The sequence below is a fragment of the Miniopterus natalensis genome, chromosome 9 (assembly GCF_054644295.1).
Source record: "Miniopterus natalensis isolate mMinNat1 chromosome 9, mMinNat1.hap1, whole genome shotgun sequence".
Taxonomy (NCBI): domain Eukaryota; kingdom Metazoa; phylum Chordata; class Mammalia; order Chiroptera; family Miniopteridae; genus Miniopterus; species Miniopterus natalensis.
In genome coordinates, this window is record NC_142089.1 from 56,112,437 (window position 1) to 56,135,428 (window position 22,992).

At 42.2% G+C, this 22,992-nt stretch overlaps 2 protein-coding genes and 1 long non-coding RNA gene across 5 annotated transcripts in view; 1 reads left to right on the forward strand and 2 right to left on the reverse strand.

Moving 5' to 3' along the window:
• Positions 1-3,252, reverse strand: part of KYAT3 (kynurenine aminotransferase 3) — a 43,310-nt gene extending 40,058 nt beyond the window's left edge. Inside the window, exon 1 of the mRNA XM_016211334.2 lies at positions 3,166-3,252. The gene's annotated coding sequence lies outside the window, so the exon portion shown is untranslated. The remainder of the gene's footprint in view (positions 1-3,165) is intronic.
• Positions 3,253-3,660: 408 nt separating this feature from the next.
• The window catches only part of LOC107535766 (uncharacterized), a 28,669-nt gene continuing 9,337 nt past the window's right edge, over positions 3,661-22,992 (forward strand). Inside the window, exons 1-3 of one of the 3 annotated variants that reach the window (XR_001603062.2) lie at positions 3,661-3,702; positions 12,516-12,698; positions 18,908-19,096. This is a non-coding gene — a long non-coding RNA (uncharacterized LOC107535766). Of the gene's footprint in view, positions 3,703-3,730; positions 5,944-12,017; positions 12,699-18,907; positions 19,097-22,992 lie in introns of those variants that run through there. The other 2 variants (XR_001603063.2, XR_001603064.2) reach the window with 2 other exon arrangements.
• LOC107535763 (guanylate-binding protein 1-like) lies at positions 7,348-19,244 on the reverse strand. The gene is made up of 11 exons (XM_016211332.2): positions 18,825-19,244; positions 16,097-16,287; positions 14,858-14,985; positions 13,865-13,974; positions 13,397-13,593; positions 12,554-12,796; positions 11,185-11,465; positions 10,191-10,403; positions 9,671-9,773; positions 8,887-9,080; positions 7,348-7,783 (listed from the first exon to the last, which is right to left on the reverse strand). Exons 2-11 carry the CDS (start codon positions 16,272-16,274, stop codon positions 7,670-7,672), a joined length of 1,761 nt encoding a protein of 586 aa, XP_016066818.2. The 5' UTR covers positions 16,275-16,287; positions 18,825-19,244; the 3' UTR covers positions 7,348-7,669.

The following is a 22,992-nucleotide window of genomic DNA, read 5'->3' on the forward strand; positions in this document are numbered from 1 at the left end:
CAGTACCTATTCACCTAAGAGAGTTGACACTAAATCCACCTATTTTCATCTGGAAATCCCAAGGCCTAAATCCTACATCTTGTCCTCTGTCTTTGACAGCACATTACCTCCAAAGTGAAATGTACTGCCCCGGCAAATGACCCAGCTTTTCATTTCTCTTCCACTTTCCAAACCTTCCGCCGTATCTTCTGGAATAGCTGCACCATCAGCAGCCAATTTCATTATATCTTTATGTTCTCAGAGTGTTCCCTGTACCTCCTTGCTTTAACTCAAACCTTATTTTCCCCAAAGGTACCACTTCAATATTCCTCAATGTTGCCTTTTCTTATATGCTCTGCCTACCTCTTTCTTGATGCCCATTTTATCACTGCTAAACTGTTACTTCCCTCATCTGCCTCACTGATGTTATCCCCTGATCCGCTGATAACTCCCTGTCAATCATTAAGGATTTTGTCATTGAGCATACAGTTTTCTTCTCAACTTCAAGACCTGGGATCATCCAGGTAATTTCAGTATGTTCAGAGATGGCCCATCCAACAACTGACTTTCCCATGTTCATTGCTCTCTCCTCCCACCATACCCTTTGCCATTACCTCAATCTGGTCTAATCCCAAAATAATTGAAGCATTCTGCTCTTTGACCTTTCAACTTGCTTAATTATCCCAACTATTCTTCTTCTTCAATATTATCAAGACCTCAAGGAGGCTGCTTCTCCTTTGCCCAATCAGCCTTTGCCTTCCTTTATTTTCCAATTTAGATGCCAGTTCTACCACTTCAGTAATGTTCTTGACAATGCCCTACCCAGGTTTGTAAAACCGTAATCCTGGATGAACTCAACTACAGTGTCTGTTTTTCCTATGGTCCATGAAGCTGTGGATTGTTGGAGAAAGTCACACAAGATAAGATCAGTTTCACCACAAACTCATGGTTATTAATCTCACATTGAACCTCAACTTTCTCCAGCATTTCTACTATATTTTATAGATGAAGAATGGCAGAATATGCCAGCCTAAAACATGCCACTAAGCAAGCATAAGGGTTATTTTGAGCTAAAGGCACTTGAAAAATAGTAGAGGAAAGAAGGGCAATCTCAAAAGGAAAACTTTAAAAAAAGATATTTTATCAGCTGTCCCCTTTCCTCAATCTATACTCCTTGACTGGTGCAATCTGCCTTTTGTACCCCTCACTCCATAGAGGCAGCTCTTGCTGAGGTCAATTTTGACCTCCATAATGTTAAACCCAGGGACATTCTGCAAGTCTTGAGTTCTCTGCAGCTTTAGCTACTGCTGGCCAGTGTCTCCTCCCAGAAACACCATGTTCTCCTGGCTTTTGACATATGACAGCCCCTCATTTTCACCCTACCTCTCCCTAACCTGTCCTTAAATGATGGAATTCCTCAATATTAAGACCTGGGCTCTCTTTTCTTCTCACTAGGTAATCTCATTGTGGAAAGAGTTGTGAAGGCAATGGGTGAAAAAATGGCTCCAAAGAAATCTAAGCAGGCTGATAGTCAGAACCTCTGAAGCTATTTCTCTTCTGCACTTTAAATAAACACATTTTAAAGCAGCACTTTTCTAATGTAATTAACATTCCAAATGTATATTCACCAACAAGGTAAATAAATAAATAAATGTGGATGTCATAGAAAAGTGACATAGAAAAAAAATCAAAAGGTATATGGCTTTTAATTCGAAACACTATTTTCACTGTATTTTTCTAGTGTCTCCTTTAAAACAATGTTCTGTGGAAAAACACACAGGCAACTGTGAATCTAGAAAACCTCATTATAGCATATTCCACGTAAGTTAAACTCCATATTCAAATGCACATGACCAGTAGAAAATTAAACTATTCATTACCATTGGAGTAGATTGTTTCAAATGAAGACACAGAAAGTATGCGTGGCAGATCTGAGGGTGACCTGAAACTAAGACGGCTGGTGAATTGTTGGGGTGGAATCCAGAGCTGAAATGTAAGCAAGGTAGTCAAAGTGAATTGGGAAAAGACTGAAGCTCTGAACTTAGACCCAAACTTACAACCACTCGATATATGGGGATGAGAGGCAGGAAGAGATTTAGTTCATTTGATACAGTCCACAACATTCAGGTTAACTGACAGTGCAAGGAAGATTTAATGAGGTAACTGCAAAAAAGGCCAGAGCTAAGAGTCTGACCAAAGGAAAGATCATCTGCACTTCACGCTCTACCTGTTCTCTTCCAGAAGGTTTATAAGGTGCAGTGACACAGCAGAGGGCATCCAGGAGGTGAACAAGGTGCTGGCTGGTTTAGTACAGTGGGAACAACAAGCCTCAAAGTCATGTCATGGGAGCACGAGTGGAAAAAATTAGCTGTAGTTAGGCGGCGCAATATTTAAGGAGACCTGACCGTGAAATTGCTGAAAAGCTGTTTTGTGAAAATGGGGTTCGTGTAGTTATACATTTCTCCAGGGGGAAGAAGTACGGCTGGCTGGTGTGAGTTAGCAGGAATTAAGTTTTAGCACACCGGAGATATCTTCTAATGGTTGATCTGCACCATTGGTGCCTAGTGTGGACGTGAGCGAGCAGCCCCGATTCTCGCCTCGGGTGGTAGAGGGCGAGCCCACGTGCTGGAGGCGGAGGGATTAATTCTGTACAGGGTGCGGGTCTCCCCCTTCTAGAGCTGCTCGGACTCCAAAAGCAACAGAGTGGACTGCTTTTCCCTTTCAACTAAAAACTTTAGATTCACTTACAGGGAAGGTTAGCAGCCTTTGTTTCCTTTTTTTTAAATTAAAATTCCCGGTTATGGATAAACTGGAGTCAGTGTCACCCTTGCCACGTTGTTTTCAAAATATCCAAACGGCAAAATCAAGAAGACAAAGGGCAAGCGATCACCTGAGTTCAAGGGCCAGTCACCTCGGCGTCATTCCCTCTCCAAAAGGACCTGTTAAATCCTGCGCGGACCCCCTGCAGCCTTCACCGAGGTCCGCCAGGGCTGGGATCCGCAGCTGCGACCCGCGCGCGCAGGGCGCAGGAGGGCGAGTCCGAGTCCTCAAGGCAATCCAGGCCGGCTCTTCCTCCCAGCCCCGCGGGCGCGCGGGGCCCGCAGCGCGGCCTCGCTCCGCACCACTCCGCCACCGGGGCCGCAATCTCCACTCGGTCCCGGGCTGCCCTCTTCGCGGCCCACTTACCTCCTTCACGCTCCAACCCTGCCTCCTGGACTCGAGTCCCGCGCGGGCTCGGGGGACTGGTGCGGTGGGATTCGGAGGTGGGGGCGAAGCCTGGGCGGGGACGGACGTGGGAATGGAGTCGAGAGTGCGGATTGGCTGACGGGGGATCGCGGCCTGGACGGCACTGGAGGGAATAGGCAGGGAGGCGGGGAACGGCGCGGAGCTGGAGGGAGTCCGGGGGGGAGAGGGCGCGTGTGGATGTGGCCCGGGGTAGCCCATGGGGTCTGGACGCAGGGCGCGATTGGCTGTGAGGGCGGCCGGGGCAGGGCCTGGACTGCGCAGGTGGAGGTGCGGGCCTGTTGGGGCCTGCGGGAACCAGGCCGGTCAAGGTAAGGGGGTGGGGTGGGGCGGGACTTTGAGGTGGCCGGTGATTGGGTGTGAAGTTTCCACCCCGGCCTCTAATTGGGTGGCGGGAATGATTGGGTGGGGGCGGGTCATAGGACCGGGAGCGCTTGGGAAGAAAGGGGAGGCTGTGAGGCCCCAGGGTTTAGGCCAGAGGTAGGTTGTGGTCAGAGTCATGCTGCAAGGTGCGCAGAGAGGTGTGTTTATCACCCGTGGCAGGGATGAGGGGAAAAGCATCGAGGGGCTTTATATTCCTGAACAGTCCAACGAGTTTGATCAGAGAACTGAGAATGAAGAGGGGGGAGGGGTAGTGAGATTTAGATCGAACATAAATAACATTTTAAAAGTAAAGAGGAAAGATCGACTAAGAGAAAAAGGAACCCCGTGAGTTACTCGTTTGGGGAAGGCGGTGTTGAGGAAAGGAGAGCTTCTAAGAATGGAGTTTCATAATCACATTTTCTTCCCCTCTTTTAAGAAGTTGGGAGGCGAGGTGGAGTGGGCGCGGCAGTAGCATTGTTATTCAGGCCTAGAGGAAAGGGAAAGATCCACTTTGGGTGAAGGAATGCACTGTTCACCTAGGTACAAGGAGGTTCAGGAAATGATAAGGTGAATGAAGAAATTATTGTGTATGAAACATCATCTACTCCTAGATTTTGAACTGTCATGGGAGGCATTCATTTAGTCAATAGTTTCCAGCCAAAAAGCCCACGAGGAACACAGCTGTCCTCAGAAAGTTGGGTTTATTAGTCGTTGCCGTGAGGGAGAACACACACCTTGGGCAAAGGCGGGTCATTTTAATAACAGTATTAGGAATGACTTTTTATGGGATTTGGGCTTGTATCAGGTAATTTGGGGGGAGGATTCAAGGAAATGGAGATTCGTTCTGTTTTGGGTGCTGTCGAGATGGGTAATTCTAAGATTGAGTATCATAATACATCTTATGCAGAAGAAGGGAGGGAAACTGCAAGGCTAGATCTGTAATTGGTAAAGCGGCAAAAGTTTTACTAAACCTTTGAGAGGAGGAATTTGGTATTTGTGTAGTTGCAGCGTGACCTTGCCTTTATCTGTGTTCAGGCAAGATTATGAGGTGATCTTGTCTGTTGTCTTACTTTGTCAGGATCAGAGTGGCTTTGATGCTGGCATTCTGTCATGTTGTTTCAAAGGGACACACCGTTGCTAGCTCCTAACAACATTGAAGCCATGAGGGTGTGTCAGTTCAGTCCCTGATAACAGCTGCTGCTTATCTTTTTCTCACATTGAACAAATATGACTTGAGTACATAGGTGCTGAGGCTTCTGGGGAAAATGAGGCAGAGAAAGTGTGTGTCTTAAACCTTACGGAAGGAGAAACAGTAAACAAGTAAATATATACAGTGACTTCAGAGGTTGATAAGTGCTCTGAAAGAAGCAATGAGGGGTGGGGACAGCGGATAGTTTGTATACGATGGTCAAGAAGGACTTTTTTTTTCCTTGAGGAGTTGATATTTGAACCCAGAATTAAATCATGAAGACACAAGCTTGCAAAAAATGATTCTGGAAAGGAAAACAGCAGTTGACAATGCTTTTAAAAGGGAACAAACTTGGCATGTTCAAGGACTAGAGAGACCAGTGTGTCTAAACATAGTGATGCAGGGGGAAAGTGCTTCTGCATTAGGGTGGAGAGGAAGGCAGGGGCCTGGTTACGCAGAGCTTTGAAGACCACAGAAATGAGTTCAGATTTTATTCTGAAGCAGCCATGGGAAAATCTTTAGCAGAGAAATAATGTGATCTTAATTAAATTTTAAAAAGATAGACTACCTGCCTTGGAGGTGAGACTTGTGGTACACAAGGATAGAAGAGGAAGATCTGTTAGAAGGTTGTTCAAGTGACAGGCGAGGTTGGCGGGGCTGGGGTGGAGGCAGTGGAGAGAAAGAGGGCAATGGAGGGAAAGAGGGCTACGAGAACCAGCTGCAGCTACTGTGCTGGAGACACCCCTATGGAGCAGGATTTACTTTAGTGGAGCTTTGGTGTTCACCAAGTGTGCACTTGAGTGTGTCACTCGTGGATGTGGTAGGGTTGTAATCCAGTGTAGTAGAGTCTGACCACCAGTTGCAGTGTCTCTGGGGCCTCCTGGGAGGTGCAAAGACAGCCAGTGCCTGTGCCTTGCTCAGGGCCACCCAGCATGAGCTACACAGCAAACCGTAGTTGGCTGCTACTTGTGCTGGGCTTGGCGGTGTCCAGGAGAGGCCAAGCTATGAGCCAACGCAGGCTGCTGCTAGTTCCAGGCCTGGGGCCACTTACCAAGCCATATGGGGCCCGCTGCTGCTTGTTTGAGAGATTTTAGGAAAGTCCCAAGCATGAAGCTTGAGAGGCCACTTGCGCAGAAAAGCCCCTGGAGATGGCCTGGATGAGATTTCGGGTAGGTAAGGGCAGGGCCTCCAAGAATCACCGGGGTGGGGCCAAAGATGTGGGTAAGGTGCTAACAATTCAAATATGGGGCCTGCCAAAGGAGCGGTGGCCTCCGCCAGCCCTTCTGCCTGGGAGGAAGCTGCCCCGCCAGCTCTCACCCTGATTCCAGGCAAGTTAGTTCCTCCCCAAGTGTCCCAGGTCTCTTTCAAGCTGCGGCTCAGAGGGAGCGCGTCTGAGTGAGTCCGTGTGCGGGCCCTCTAAGAGGAAATCCTGGGACTCCCGCCGCCTCAGCGTCACTCAGCCACAATCCCCTCTGGTTTTCACTGCCCGGAGTTGTGGAGACTTCTCTTCCCAGCCTTGGAGCCCTGGGCTGGGGGCCTGATGTGGGGCTGGGACCCCTCGCTCCTCTGGGAAACCTCCACTGCCGAGATTCCCTCCCGGGTTACCCCGCGGCACCGGGTGTGGGCCGTGTCTCTGGGATTCAGCTCCTATCCGCCCACGTCTCCACCCCTCCTACGGGTCTCGATGCTTCTTCAGTTCCCTGTTGTAGGGCTTCTGTTCAGCCAGATTTCAGGAGGTTGTGAGTGATGGTTGTTCTGTATTTTAGTTGTAATTTTGATGTGGTTGTGGGAGGTGATGGGTACCGCTGTTACCTACGCCGCTGCCATCTTGTTGTCTCTCCAGACTCTGTTTTGAACTTAGTTTGGGGAAAATAGTCTCCGTAATAAAAACTGAGTGAGTTTACCTGTCTTGTGTTCTCTGAAACCCTGTCTGTCACAGAACTCTCAGTGGGTGGGAAGGGTGGTGTGTGAGCGTGTGTGCGGTAGTAATAGGCATATTATGTGGCACTCTGAATTCTGGGCCATATTTATGCCTCTTTCTATTTGGATAAAACCTTAACACAAACAATGGACATATTTTTAGTGCCCAGTGGAACTTAACAAATACTAGGCATATGCTTTTGTCAGGGCTAACTCTATGAAGAAGGGTCTTTAACCTTCTCTACAATGAGTAAAAGGATCAGAAAATCTACAAGGGAGTTGGAATCTAAGGAGATTCATGGGTCATGGTCGATCCCATAATCTCTTGGACTTAGAATGGTTTTCAGCATAGAGAACCTGTGCATGTTTCATTAGATTTCTTCCTAAGTATATAATTTTAAAAAAACAGCTATCATAAGTGGTATTGTTTTTTAAACTTTGGTTTCCAATTATTCATTGCTTTTGTATAAAAATACAGTTTTGTATAAAAATACAGTTGAAAATTGATTTATGTGTATTGACCTTGAATCTTACAACCTTATTAATCTCATTTATTTGTTCCAAGCGTTTTTTTCCTGTGTGTTTTTTTTGTTGTTGTTTTTTGTAGATTCCCTGGGATTTTTGTTATATGGATAATCATAGTATATGAGAATAAAGACAGTTTTGTTTTATCCTTTCTGATCTATATGCCTTTTATTTATTTGTTTTATTTTTTGCCATATTGTACAAAGCCTTTCATTACAATGTTTAATAGGAGTGGAGAGACTAGACATCCTTGCTTTGTCCCTGAGTTAGAGAAAAAGAATTAACTTTTCATCATTAAGTTTGTTAGGGGAAGGGTTTTTTGTAGATTCTTCTTATCAGCTTAAGGAAGGTCACTTTTTCTCAAGTGTAGTGACATTTTTCCAAATTCTAAAACTGCTTGAGTTATGCCTTGGGTAAAGGGTGTCCAGAAAAGTTCTTTTCCTTAGGTCTTTAGCTTAAGATACAGGTTTTCTTGTTTTCCATCCTATTCCTGAGATCTTCTATTTCTCTCTGAAGTTGTCGGTTCTGACCTTGGAATCCTTCCTTTAGTAACTGGGCCTGTTCCTAAAAAGGGACAAATAAAAAAGGGTGAATAAAGTACAGCAGTAAGCAAATCTCTAACTTCTAGCTAGTTTCCACATGCATAGATTTTTATTGTTTTTTTAGTATTTAATTTCTTCTTGAAATTTTCTCTACTGTTAATTTTCATTATGCTCTGTCTTGGGCATCCTAGCTCCATGATTACTTTTCTTGAGCCTCCTTTAGCTAAGAAAGATTTTGGCTTATACCTTCTGATATATTGATGAACTTAAATTACAAGTCTTGATCTTTTATCCCATTAATTCTATACAACCTTTTTGGGTAATCTTAATCATAGGTTTGTTTTCAAACCTTATCTATGCATTATAGACTCTCTTATATACACACACACATACACACAGAGACTCTTTTATATACACACACATAACAGAAGTAAAAAATTCTCAAAATCAAAGGAGGTGTCTGATTCTTAGGGCAGAGAATTTGATTTAAGCCTCCATAGCTTGGTGGCAAGGGTAGCAGAAAATAATACTGGAAATCAAGGCCCCAAATCGACCATACTGGATTTCTGCACATAACTCACTACAGAAACTGGGAGTAGAGCATAGAAAACAGCCAGGAGTGGCAGACTAACAGAGATGTGAGAGCTAAGGAGTCTTTCTGCTCATAAAGGTTCTCGAGGAACTCATCATACCAAGTGTGACAGAAAAACAGTGATTGTGGATTCCCCTAAGTGGTGAAGGTGGTTCAGATATATTACCAAGCTGTGTTACCCTATAAAAGTTAGTTAATCTTTTCTGAACCTCTGTTTCTTCTCCTAAGTCTTAGGGAGACAGCAGTTCTTCATATAATATTAAACAAGAGAACAGATAAGACATTTTATAATCCCTAGCAGATGATAGCTGCCATTGATTGAAGAATATACTGATAAAGGACTGGATGTGATATAAATGCAAATAAAATTTTTTATAACCGGACATAGGCAGGCGTCAGGTCAGGCAGACAGACAGTATAAGTGGGCGAGAAAGGTCCTTCTGGGCTTCATGTTCTAACAGACACACTAACAGGTCAGGGAGAGTGGAGAGAAAACAGAAAAGGAGAAACCTCAAGGTGATGCAATTAAATACCTTAAGTTTAAGAGCGAGAGTCCTCTCTTGCTCTGCAATTAACTGGGCCCTCTCTTTCTCCATCTTCTCAGTCAGTTGTCTCACATGTTCCTGATAACTCTTTTCTTTCTCCTCCATCACCTGCTGATTCTCCTTCTGTATTTCCTGCAACATTTTTGCTGCAGCCTCTGCAGATTCAGTTTTCACACGTTGCACTGTCAGGGGGAAAGGAAGAAGAAAAATTCACGTGGATGACCACGTTGCTTTTTCCGAGTTGTAAACTTACCTGTCGTTGCTGCTGACTGCGCTGCCTTACTGAGAACTGACTTCAGTTAGTAAGAGTCATCTTTGCGCATCTTGCTCTTATTACGGGACCCCAGGTTCACCCAGCCAAGTTATTTAAACTTTTTTTTTAATAAAGCTATTACATGCCAAAATGAACCTCTTATTTTGATAATTATTTCTGTAGATGATGCACAGAACAACACACTGAAATTAAATTCAGTCTCACTTCACCAGGGTTCTTTTGGTTTTCAATCTTCACCTGAGGATACTTTTCCCATTGCTTTTGAGAGAGAGTGGAAGGGGGGAGAGAGAGGGAAACATCGATGTGAGAGAGACACATCAACTGGTGGCCATCAGGGCAGGAATTAAGCCTGCAACCAAGGTATGTGCCCTTCACTGGAACTGAACCCAAGACCCTTCAGTCTGTAGGCTGACGCTCTAACCACTGACCAAACCCGCCAGGGCTATTTAAACTTTTAAAAGCTGTTGAGGCTATCTAGTCTCTAGACTCGCTCCTCACCTTCGATCTCCTTTTCCTTTTCCTTGAGAGTCTGGTCTGTCTGTAGAATTGCATCAGTCACAGACTCCTTGGACTTCAAGTATGTCTGAAGAACTTCTTCACTCTAGGACCCAGAGAAAATAGCATTAGTGACAGGAAATAGCCATGAGCGCTTACTCCTATCTGCCCGCCATATTTTCCTCTAGGAATTGCTTCTCTTGGCTCTGGTGTGTCTGCTGGTCAAGTCCCTGTCACTCATTGGGCACATGCTCCAGGTTGGCCAAGCATGGCACCCTACAAAGCAGAATCCTCTGTATGAGATTGATATGCTTATAGATGGAGAGTCTCTGTTCTCTGAGTGAGGGCTCATACTTTTGGACATGTTGGTACTGTAGTCCCGTATGGGGCGAGCTTGCTGGGGAATGAAGCCACTGTAGAGAGAGCAGATCCAAGGAAAGGAGGTGGAGGGTGAATGGAGGAAGGGAGGCGTGGCGTTGAGGGGAGCAACAGACATACAGACAGACAGATAAATGTTGGTTACCTGTATTCCCTTTCTGGGTTCCTGATAGTACTTTTCCTTCAGCTCTTTCATAACCTGGATGAAGAGACGGTATCCTCCTGGTTTAGAATAAACCCCCTGCTTTATATCTTCTTCTAAAGAACTGAAAATATCTTTAAGTAAAGCCGAGCAGCGATCCGATGATGCTTTCTTATTCTGTTTACAGAAGTCTTCTAGCCTTTTCTCTAGCTGGGCCTTTCATGTGAAAATAAGAAGTAAAAAGAGTAGAGAGAAAATGTTAGCTTGAGCTCAAGATTTTTGGAAAGGCTTCTCAAAAGACAGTCTGTGACCCCGATAAAAACTTATAGGCACCTCAGCAGGACCACATCCTCCTGATCCTGTCTTTCTATTGAAGTCCCTTTCTCATGGCAGAGATTGCTACCTTTACATTAGCATTCTCTGCCCATCTGCCAGTCATAGTGGGCCATGGCCTTTTACACTGCAGCTGCATTCTCCATCTGGGCCAAGGCGAGGACTGTGTTCTCCATGCAGGGCAGAACCCCACTGCTGATGGCATTGACATAGGTCAGCACTAGGGTTTCTAGTTCTACAAAAACACCTTCAGAAATAAACTTTTGCTTTTCAAATTGTACCAATGATCGCATATGGAATGAATGTGGCTCAATTTAAGCCTGCTCAAGATAACTAAGACTACATATTTCTTTGCTTTTGGCTATAATTGTCAATCAGTCTGATAACAGCAAACATGTAACTTGATTAGAAGCTCTGATTGTTACTTATATGCATTTAACTAAATTATAAGAAAGAGTATTAGTTTATGCAAGAAAGAAAAATGTTTCAAAACTTTAGGTCAATTATAATAAATTGCTTCTTCTTATAATAATAACAAATAGTGTTTTTAAAAATCATTTTAAAGTCTAGTAAGAATTCCTTCTCCCATAATAAACACCCATTTCATTTTCTAGGACTTTGCTTTATGAGACCCTAATCCATGTGAATGTGAGAGAAAAATTACCCCTAAGTCCTTTTGAAATAATTGGTCTACATCCTTAAAGGAATTCTTCATGAAGACTTCGATGGCCTCTTTCTCACTGGCCCTGTGCAGGTCCAGCAGCTCCTGGAGGGTTTCTGTGGGCAGCTGCACCTTCTCACCCATCTGCTGGTCATAGTGGTCAATGGCCTTTTGCACTGCAGCCGAGTTCTCTATCTGGGCCAAGGCCAGGACTGCATTCTCCATGCAGGGCAGATCCCCACTGCTGATAGCATTGACATAGGTCAGCACCAGGCTCTCCAGGCCTACAAATAGAGAACAAAAGATAAGTTTATTGTAGGTGGGGTGAGGAAGCAGTCTATTCTCTGTAAATCTGATGATGTCTTTCACCACTCATTTGGCTCACAGCATCTATGTCCTCAGCATCACCTTCTAGAAATGCAGACTCTCAGCCTCTGCCCCCAATCAACTGAATTAGATCCTCCTCTGGCAAGACCCTTGAGGGATATGGATACATAGCAAAGGGTGAGGACCTCTGTTCTGTATACCATAGACCTATGTTTATTGAGTGCATGTACTTTACTCCCAAGCACCATTAGGACAGGAAATGTAAATCTCTCACTTATGACTCTATCATCAGTTCTGGTCCTTGGTAAGCATTTGTAAAATCGATATTTGTTAAAAAGGAGTCCTCTACCCTGGCTGGGTGGCTCAATTGGCTGGAGCAGCATCCCATGTACCAAAAGGTTGTGGGCTCAAATCCCCATCAGGACACATACCTAGGTTTCGGGTTCAAGCCCCTATGGGGCGAGTGCGGGAGGCAACTGATCAATGTTCCTCTCTCTCTCTCTTTCTTCCTCTCTCTAAAATCAATGGAAAAATATATCCTTGGGTGAGGATTTAAAAAATTTAAAAATAAAAATAAATTTAAAAAAGGAGTCCTCCATTTTATTTATTCTAACAGAACACTGTCCAAGAGATCTTTCTGTGACGATGGTCTTGTGCTCTATGTGCTGTCCAGTATTGCAGTCACTAGCCATGTGTAGGTATGGGCCCTTGAAATACAGCTGTGTAATCAGAAATTCTAATTTTCTTTCATTTTAATTAATCTACACTTAAGTTTAGATAACTACAATTTCTAATAGCTACCATATGGAATAGGATAGGTCCAGTTTAATTGGGCAAATTTCAGTGATAGAGCTTTTTTCTTTGTCCTTTCCTATCTTTGCTCACCCAAGAACTCTGACTAATAAAACCTATTAGAAATGTTGTGTCACGTAGAACGTGCCACAGGAATTGCACTAGATTTGCATTTTTCAAAGCTGACACTAGGTGGACGTTCCACTTTCTTTTAGTCTTGACAGTGAAGATAAAGACCAAGAAGAGGACTCACGGGGCCCGTTGACCTGGATGCCTCCTGAAAGAGTTTTGACTTTGGAACTGCTGAAGATGTAGGAGCAGAAGTCTGCAGCTTGTTGCACAAATTCGGAGTCCAGCTCGTCGTCGTGCATGGTCTCCAGTTCGCTTAGCTTCTTCCGGTGAGTGGGCCGGTCAAAGATAAAGCATTTCTTGTTCGGGAAGAACTTCCGGATACAGAGTCGGGGCAGGTTAAATTTTTTATCTTTATCAGTGGTACCTGGAGAAAGATTTTTTTTAAAAAAAGACTTTGCTTAATATAGGAGCTTGGAAACTCTTTCTATAAAGGGCCAAACGGTAAATAGATTAGGCATTGCGGGTCAGGTGGTCTCTTTTCCCAATTATTCAGTTCTGCTAGTATAGCGTGAAAGCAGCCATAGGCAATCTACATAGCATTAGTCCAATAAAACCTATTTATAAGACAGCTGGCAGGCTGCTTGGGCCATCATTTGCCTGTGGACCATGGTTTGCCAACCCCTGGACTAGTGCACTGTTCATACTTTATTTTCTTTAAATAAATGCCCATCCTACTCCATGTTCTTTGGGCTAATTACAGCATCACAAACTCTAAGCAAGGAGAGAAAATCAATCTGATTATAGCACAGGGAAAGGAGAAAGAAAAAGAAACTTGGTCTTAGAACACGGAAGAAGACAATTCAAAATCAAATCTATTAATTCACATATTAAACATTAATTTTTAGAACTAGCCAGCTGAGATGAAGTAGAAAACTATACATATAAGAAAGCTAAATAGAAAAATAAAAAATGATGGTTTCTAGTGTCTTGTGATTCCCAATAATCAATTCTAAGTCTGCTTTACCATGCTTAAGTTTGAGTGAATTCTGCAGGTACTCGTCTGGTGAGATGGATTGTCCATCCACTTCCAACACTAGGGAGAAATCCCTCAGTGTCCACACAAAATCTGGAAAGAAGCTCACAAAGTCAGCTGAATCCTCAACATTATTTGCATCAGGTGAAGATTTTGCCCTTATTCGATCTGTCAGCTCTGTCACATAGCTGAGTAGCAAACTAAGGAAAACTGGTATAAAAGAACAGTGCCCTTCGTCCCATGTTAGTCCCACGTATTCCCAACCTTTGCTTTGCCTTTGTTTCTAACCCGAGTGTCAATTCTTCAGTAGGTACATAGGATCTTTCTCCTGCCCTTGAATTATTTTTTATACATTCTGTTTTTGTGCATGATTAACCAGGATTCACATTTAGGCAGCTGGTTTTTAAGTACAGGTCTCCCCTCTGATTTTGATGATGTTCTGGACCACAAAGAGGATACTGCAGTTGATCCATGGCCTGCTGGTTTATGGTCCCCATGCTATTGTACACAAAGGTGCTGCTCAGCAGTATTGCCAGGGCGAAGATCCAGGAGTCATTTTTGTTGTCACCCTGGAAATCAGAACACATTTGAGCCAGGATTATGATTTATTCTCATGGCACTTTCCAGATCAGCAGTAGTAAAAGGATGCTCATTTAATCAGAATTTTTTTTTTTTAGAGTAATGACTTACAGGAAGAAACCAAATCCAAATAAAAATGACTGTTAGTAGGACTTGGACTTTGAATAGTTTCCCAATTAGTATTTTTGGTTTACACTGATTCTCACTAGGTCCTCTTATGATCATTTGCAGATAATTGCAAAACAAATAGTCAGGGTTGGTGGGTGTTCTAAAGCCTTAGATATAATTTTAATTTTCTCTATGTTTTTACAGAAAATTGACTTATATAAGAGTAATAATACTTATAGCTATTTTATGGAGCAATTATTCTGCACATAACACTTTCCATTCTTATTAAATATTCAAAACAATACTATGAGGCAAATATAGGTTGTTAAATCAGTTTTACAGATTAGAAAGCTGAGGTTAAAAGAGGTGAAGTAATTTGCTAAAGCCACTGTGTTAATGACAGAGTTTAAATTTAAACAACAGTTTAGTACTTCTGAACATTAATCCTTACCTGAAGTTGTCTGCAGGATAAGACTCAAGACTGATTTTGTTTGTACTACCTTTATGCATCTGGATTAACTGGCTTAACTTATAGCCTATTGTTAATAATTAGAATACTATCTACTGATCTCTATGCTCTTCTAGGATTCTGCCTTATCAATATTTCCCTGACCCCTGATTGCAAAACTTGGTCTCGTAGCACATGAACAAAAATGAAAAAAACATTATGGTTGAGCGCAAGCTCTTATTTGAATTAAAATTAAATAGTGTAGCGAATATCCAGAAATGAGCAGATTGTCCCCAAATTGAATCTTCAGTACTTACCTTCTCTACATCTCCCAGGCCTTCAGTGTCAAGGAGAACTAGGGTGTGTTTTGGTTTCTTGGGATGAGGCACACACCACATCCAGATTCCCTTGGTGTGAGACTGTACTGTGGAGCCCAGAGAGAAGCCTGCAGGGGGAGAGGAGATGGAGGGAGTGGGATTTTAACAGCAGATGTGTCGGAAATTGAGATAAAAGTTAACATAATCAAGGTAAGGAGAGAGAACCAAAACCATAACCAGTATTAATTTTACAGAGAAACGGAAATTTGAATATCTGATACATGAAAACATTCAGTACCTTTTTATGGTAAAAATAGTCAACAAACTAGAACTAGAAGGAAACTAACTAAACATAATAAAGGCCGTATATGAAAAACCTTCAGCCAACTTCACACTCCATGGTGAAAGACAGAAAGCTTTCCTTCTACAAAAATTAACCAAAATAGTTCAAAGACCTACATGTAAGAGCTAAAACTATAAAACTCCTAGAAGAAAACATAGGAAAACTTCATGATATTGGATTTGGCAATGATTTCTTGGATATGACACCAAAAGCATAAACAACAAGAGAAAGATAGATAAGTTGGACTTCAAAATTAAAACTTTTGTGGATCAAAGGATACTATCAACAGAGGGAAATATTTCTTAGTTAAGGGATTGATATCCAGAATATATAAAGAAGTCCTACAATGCAACCCCAGAAAACAAACAACCCAGGTAAAAAATAAGCAAAGAACTTGAACAGACATTTCCTTAAAGAAAATATACAAATAACGAATAAACACATAAAAAGGTGATTAACATCACTAGCAATTATGGAAATACAAGTCAAAACCACAGTGAGATACTATTTCACAGTCATTAGGATGACCCCTATCAAAAACCAAAATAACAGATGTTGGGGAGAAGGTGGAGAAATTAGAATCCTGTGCATTTCTGGGAGAAATATAAAATGCTACAGTTGCTGTGGAAAATGATATGGTAATTCTTTAAAAATTAAATAGAATTCTAGGAAAGGAATAAAAATGTATGCTTTTAAAAGGGGAAATTAAGGCAAAGTGGGAAGGGACAGTGAGTTGAACTCTTTCGGATCCTGGTAAAGATAAGAGGATAATTGTAGATTAAAAGTTAGCTTTCAGTATTCCTCCCCCTCTCTAACTTTCCTTGCAACACCATACTCATGCTGGGAGTGTGGGTGGACAGAGGGATCTGGCAAAGCTTTGCTGGTGCCCCCCTTACCTCTTGTTTTCCCAGCCAGCTTGTTCATCAGGTAAGATTTGCCTGTGCGGTAGAGGCCCACAATGGCCACCACCACAACAGGCTGTGTAATGGCAGACAGGATCTTCAGAGCTTCTGGATTAACCACTAGTCGCTCTTTATTGTTCTCAATGAGGCACACGGGACCTGGCATGTCCATGGTGTCACCTTATCTGCAAGTGAGGAGATAGGATGAATTTGAATTTCACCAGGTTATTTTTCATTCAGAAGGTGGAGTCATAAAGTTCCCCAACATGGACAAAAAGTTTTGTGTCAACAGTGAGATAGATGAGGGGAAGATCTATATTATTTTAGAAAGTTACAGACGTGCAATAGAAATAGCCCATTAAAAAAATATTGGTTTGACAATGACATCAACATTTAACCACTTTCATAAACAAAATCTTTAATTTACCATGGAAAACTTTCTTTTTATATTCTCATTAAAATTTTTAAAACAGACATCAAATGTAAAATAGAATAGGGTTGAGAGGGTATTTTACATCCTGGCTATATGTAAGAAATTCGATATTCATTTATTCATTAATTCTGCTATGAATAATGACTTCTGTGAATAAATGTTTCATCTTTTGATGTATGCCCTTTGGACAATTTTCACAGATTTTAAATGTCTTTTTTTCTACCAGTTGTATTCATTTTGCTAAAATGAGGGTTCACAGAACTGTTTACACTGCTGTTTCAAAAGCGGAACCAGTATAACTTATGCTTGCAAATCTGATAAAAACGTATGGCTGTATGAAATATGACTAGGGACCCACCCAAAGCCTTGGTATGGGCTTGCGTTAGCAAGGGTCCCTGATGACTTCAGCTTCATTGGCTTCACAATAAATACGCCTCCAACTAAAGAATGTTGCTAAGAACCATGTTTGTGTATATATGTGTGTGGTGTAAGGGAACAAAAGACTATGAAATATGGATTAAAAGATCAGGAGAGCTAGGGAGGAAACGGTTCAAAGAAAATATATTTTCAGCCGTACACTTCTAGGCTTTCTGTTTCATTCCGTTTTTCCATTTGGTAGAGGGGAAGGAGAAGCAGGAAGAAGATGGGATGGGGAAAGGGAGAGGGAGGGAAAGGGAGAGGGGGAGGGAGGGAGGGAAGAAGGGGGAGGAGGCAGGGGGAGGAAAAGCTGAACAGAGAGAGAACTGCCTGAGAAGCAGGTGATGCTAAAGCTCCAGGCAGTTTCCAGGAAGCAAGAACAAAGCCGCTTGAGAGCGTAGAGAAATCAGGAAAAGAAACTGTTGGCTTTAGCGGCGAACCACTGTAGATTCAAGGACAAAACTTTTTAGTAAAGTAGCGGGGCCAAATTCTGCTTGTAAGGGGTAAGAAAGAAGCTGGCACTAAGAAATCGGATCTCATGAACCTGGGCTATTTTTTAGTTTAGTTTATTTTTTAAATTTTTTAGTTTTCAATTGCAGTTGACATTCAATATTTTATTAGTTTTGGATGTACCACATAGGGGTTATGTTCTGGCCACCAAGCAGAAGAATATACCTAAGGAACTAACAGTAAAGGTAGAACAAGATCCCCACTGTACAGGACAAGCCCTGACAAGCCAGCCCAATAATTACCGCCCCCCCCCCCCCCCCCCAGTTCCCATAGAAAGAACAAACCAGTCACGCTCAGGCCAAGCATAACCCCATCACTCATCGTAACACATTGTGTTTAAATCGCCCCTTTTGTGTTGCTAAAGGTCCCCCCTTGTTTCCTGTACCAAAAGCTGACAGCCTGACAAATTCTTGGAAACCCCTTTACTGCAGCGCCTCTGTGGTTACTGGGTATACAATGAGGGAAGAACTGAGGGTCGGGGCTGCAGTTCGGCTCTCACGTGGGTGAGACGCTGCAACTGTAGCTGCTGGCAGCTAATAAAGGCTCCAAAATTCAAACACAAACTCTAGTGGTCGCCTGTCACGGGTCCCCCCAGAACAGTTACACATTTACGTAACTTAAGAAGTGATGCCTTTGGTCCGTCTAGTACCCACCTGGCAGCATGCATAATTATTACAATATTATTGACTGTATGCCCTAAGCTGTACTTGACATCCCGTGACTGTTTTGTGCCTGCCGAGCTGTACTTCTCAGTCCCTTCTCCTTTTCACCCAGCCCCATCCTTCCTCCCCTCCGGCATACAGACCCTGCGCTACTGCTAAGCGAAGAAATCTACTTTGAAGCAAAGTTCACATGTATGATGAAAAAGTATGGTGTTTTCTTGAATCTTCAGCTTTTACACTGGCTTTCAGGTTTTTCTTTCTTCGTTTTCAACAGTGACAGGCGGCTATTTACATTGCAGCTCATTTTCTATTCTTTCTTTCTCATGAAAATAACGTATTTGCAGCCCTTTCAGTGCCTCGGCTGGAGGGAGGTCAGAATTGAACAAGTTGCATGAGACAGTGGTAGTTTAACTGTGTCTGCGGCCAACGCAGACAAGGTTGGCAAAGAAAGAGAATCCTAAGGCATTTCAAACTCTTAGTTTAGCCCCGTTCTGCTGCTGCCTAACTTCTCGCAAGCACAGTAGTGACACTTAGGGATGCGCTGCCGCTTGATATCACCAGGATTTCTCCTAACCCCATGTCCCACACTGGGCTCAGCTGCAACCTGTCTTTAGGCTGGTTGTTCTTTAGAAAATGCACTGACCCTTATAAATCCCTTGCCAACCGTGCCCCAGCTCTGATAAGAAAATCAAGCTCTTACCTGTTGTTTTCTCCTCCTCAGTTTAGGTTGGAGTGGTTTCTGTTCTGTTCCACTGAGTGACTGGACTTTTATATCACCCTTAGGATGCAGGAGGCACTCGGGAGTTCCTAAATACCCTTTCATTAGAAGCAAAGGAGTTACGGTAACGTGAAACTGAAAGCACTGAGAAAAAGGCAATGGCGCAACAACCATAAAAGGAATTCCTGAAAGCTGTGCGAATGGATTTCACAAAATATCTCAGCTAGTTCAATTTCACAAAAGCTCCACCCCTGGTGAGTTAGCAGGGTAAGGTGTATCCCTGGGAAGGGCAGGCCACCAGTATTTCTCATCCCCTCCGGCACTGAGTTGTAGAAGTTAAATTCCTCGAGGCTGAGGCTCCAAATCTCCACCCAGCCCCTGAAGGCTTTAGCTGATGCTAGCGGGCTGAGATCACCCTCACTCTGGCTCATTTGTAGGGCGGAGTTTCCAAGCTGGGAGAGCCAGGTGGAGAAGACCAGAGGCTATACCACCCCAGCCCAGCAGAGGAGCAGTGGCTCAGAGATTTTTGTTCAGGGAGAGAAGCAGTCCATAAACACGGAGATCTCTGAAGTTTTCCCCCAAAGAACTGATTTTATTTGAAACAGAGTGTGGGGACAGGAAGAAACTTTATTGCTTGCAGATTGATTTTACAAAAAAATACAAAAGGAGGTCTTTAGGCAGGAACCAAGTGACCCCAGATGATACTACAAATCCATAAAGAAAAACAAAGAGAACCAGTAAGGGAATTATGTAGTTATAAAGGACAGTATAAATGCAGATTTCTTCTTTCTTCTCTTAACTGGTTTAAAATTCAGTTGTGTACAACAATATGTATATAATTGCATCGCAGGGCCTATAACATACATAAATGTAATATATTTAGCAATAACAGAATAAACGAGGTAAGTGGACACAAAGCCTATTGAAATAAAGACATGACACCTGATGTTAACTTGAACTCATAGGAATAAAGAGAACCTGAAATTATAAGTGAGAAAGTTAACGTAAGAAGCCCTACAAATTTATTCTTTCTCCTTCAGCTTCTTTAACAGACATAATGACTATCAAAATATATTGTTGAAATTGTTACCTATAGGTATAATTTGTAATATATATGTAAAAATAATAGCACTAAAAGGGGTAAGAAGGAATAGAGTTACAGGAGTAACAGTTCTGCCTCACTGGAATTAATTTAGCATAAATTTGAGGTATATTCTTTTTTTTAAATTTTTTATTGAATTTATTAGTGTGACATTGGTTAATAAAATTACATAGGCGTCAAGTGTACAATTCTCTAATACATCATCTGTATACTGTATTGTGTTTTTACCACTCAAAGTCAAGCCTCTGTCCACCATCATTTATCCCCCCTTTACTCTCTTCTGCCTCCCCAAGTCCCTCTTTTTCCTCTGGTCATCACCGCACTGTTGCCTGGGTCTGTGAGGGTTCTTCTTCTTTTTTGCTTAATCCCTGCCCCTTTCTCACCCAGCTCCCCCACCCCCAACTCCCTTCCCCTGTACAGACCTGGAGAGTATGATGCTAAGTGAGATAAACCAGTCAGAAAAAGACAAATACCATGTGATTTCACTTATATGTGGAATCTAATGAGCAAAATAAACTAACAAACAAAATAGAAACAGACTCATAAATAAAGAGAACAGACTGAGGTTACCCTGGAGCACCATCAAGAAAACAACAGATCTCAAATTAAAATCCTTTCCCCTTAGGACACTGATAAAATAAGAGCAAACTAAATCCAAAGCAAGCAGAAGGGAAAGAAAAAAAGATTTCTGTAAATGAATGTTGTGATATTAATGAAATAAATAGAAAGATAAAGAGGAAAAAAATCAGTGCAAGCAAAAGCTGGTTCTTTAAAAAGATCAGCCAAATTGACAAGCTTTTAGCTAAAATGACCAAGAAAAAAAGAAGGGAGACTCCAATTACTAAAATCAGGAATGAAAGAGGGGACATTAGTATTTACATTAGAGAAATAAAAAGGATTATAAGGCAATACTATAAAAAACTATACCATCCAGCCGTGTGTGGCTCAGTGGTAGAGCATTGACCTAGGATCCAGGAGATCAGGATTCGATTCCTGGTCAAGGCACATGCCCAGGTTTCGGGCTGCAGTCGATCAGTGACTCTCTCATCATTGATGTTTCTGTCTCTCTCTCTCCCTCTCCCTTCCTCTCTCTGAAATCAATAAAGATATATTAAAAACAAACAAACAAATAAAAAACCTGTATACAAATGAATTAGATTAAAAAAATGGACAAATTCCTAGAAAGATACAAACTACTGAAACTGTCTCAAGAAGAAATAGCTCATCTGAATAGACTTATAACAAGTAAAGAGATTGAAAACTACCATCAAGAAAAGCTTAGGCCCAAATGGCTTTACTGGTGATTTCTACCAAACATTTAAAGACAAATTAATACCCATTCCTCACAAACTTGGCCAAAAATAGAAAAGGAAATTTACCCCAATTCCCTTAATGTTATTTTTTCACATTACTTTCTCTCTCTGTCTGAACTATTTGAGAGTTAGTAACAGACATAATGCCTCACTATATATCGCCTTTAAAAATTACCTGGAAGAGAGACTACAGCTTCTCCATCTCCTCCTTCCAGTTGCGTAGTCTACTTGGTTTCTATATTGGCCATCTGCTGATGTCCATATAGACAGTCGTCTGTTTGATTGTGTTGAAGCACATGTTTGTGCTGGACAAGTTGTTTTTCTCACAGAACTTCATGAGCTGTTTTTCTGCTTCATTTCTGACCCCCACTCCCAATATTTGATTCTGCTTTATTTCCTACTTTTGCATTCTAGTCACTGATTGCTATCAGCATGTCTTGTTCTGATGTGTGGTTACTTGCATAAAATCATTCAATTTCATTTTATTCAGTTCATTAAAATGAAAGTAGAGAGAGGGGGAAAAAAAGAACAGGAAAACATAGCAGTGGTTTACCACTATCTTCTGCTGTGCAGTGTGTGGGTCCAAACCCCACATGTGTTGGGTCCCTGGTGTCACAATCACCAAACACCTACTAAATATAAGCTCTGCTGTGGTTCTAAGTTTTTTATAGGTGTTATTAACTAAATTCAATTTATTCTTCAGCACATGCATATAATATAGCTATTATTATTATTTGCATTTTACACACTAGTAAATACAGTTTAAAGATATTTAATGCTTTTAATTTTTGTTTGTTTTTTAAATCGATTTTTGGAGAGAGAGGAAGGGAGAGGGAGAGAGAGAATGAAACATTGGTGTGAGAGTAAAACAACGATCGGCTGCTTCCTGCATGCCCCACACCAAGGGGGATATATATATCTTTATTGATTTCAGAGAGATGAAGGGAGAGGGAGAGAGAGAGATATAGAAACATCAATGATGAGAGAGCCATTGATCGGCTGCCTTCTACACGCCCCCAACTGGGGATGCAGCCCGCAACCTGGGCATGTGCCCTGACCGGGAATCGAACCTTGATCTGGATCATAAGTTGATGTTCAACCACTGAGCCATGCCAGCCGTGTCATACTGGGGGATTGAGCCCAAAATCCAGGAATATGTCCGGACCTGGAGTTGACCCCCAACCTTGCACTGCAGGAGTTGACGCCCAACCAACTGATGCACATTGGGCAGGGCTCATGGTTTGTTAATAGCAGTTCATTGGGCCGTAAGGCCCTGGTGATTGATTTGAGGTTTCCTGAAATGATGAGTCAGTGTGTTAAGAGGAAGGTGAAATTAGGTTCATCCATGGCTCTGTGTTTGCAAAGTGGGCTGAAATGCTGCTGCTGCATGTCTCCCCATTTATCCTCACTGCCTCTGGCAGTCTGACCAGGGCTTTTATAAATTAAAATTCTCTGGCTCTTCCTTTTCTCACAAGTGAGGAATTTCTTGTGTCGATTAATGACAACTTGAAAGTATTTGTATTGAACACACGTCCTTTGAAAATGCAAGTGGAAACAAGCTCTTAGTTTCCCAAGAATAGACTAGATGCTAAGAAAACAGCTCCTCCCTGTTTAGTACAATGAAATTCTGTGCAGTTTTTGTGCCTTTTATTTTCATGTGAGGCTATTTGAAAATTTTTCCAGGGACTTTTTGAAATGCTGAGTATGATGAAGTTGTATTTCCTCTCTTTCCAGT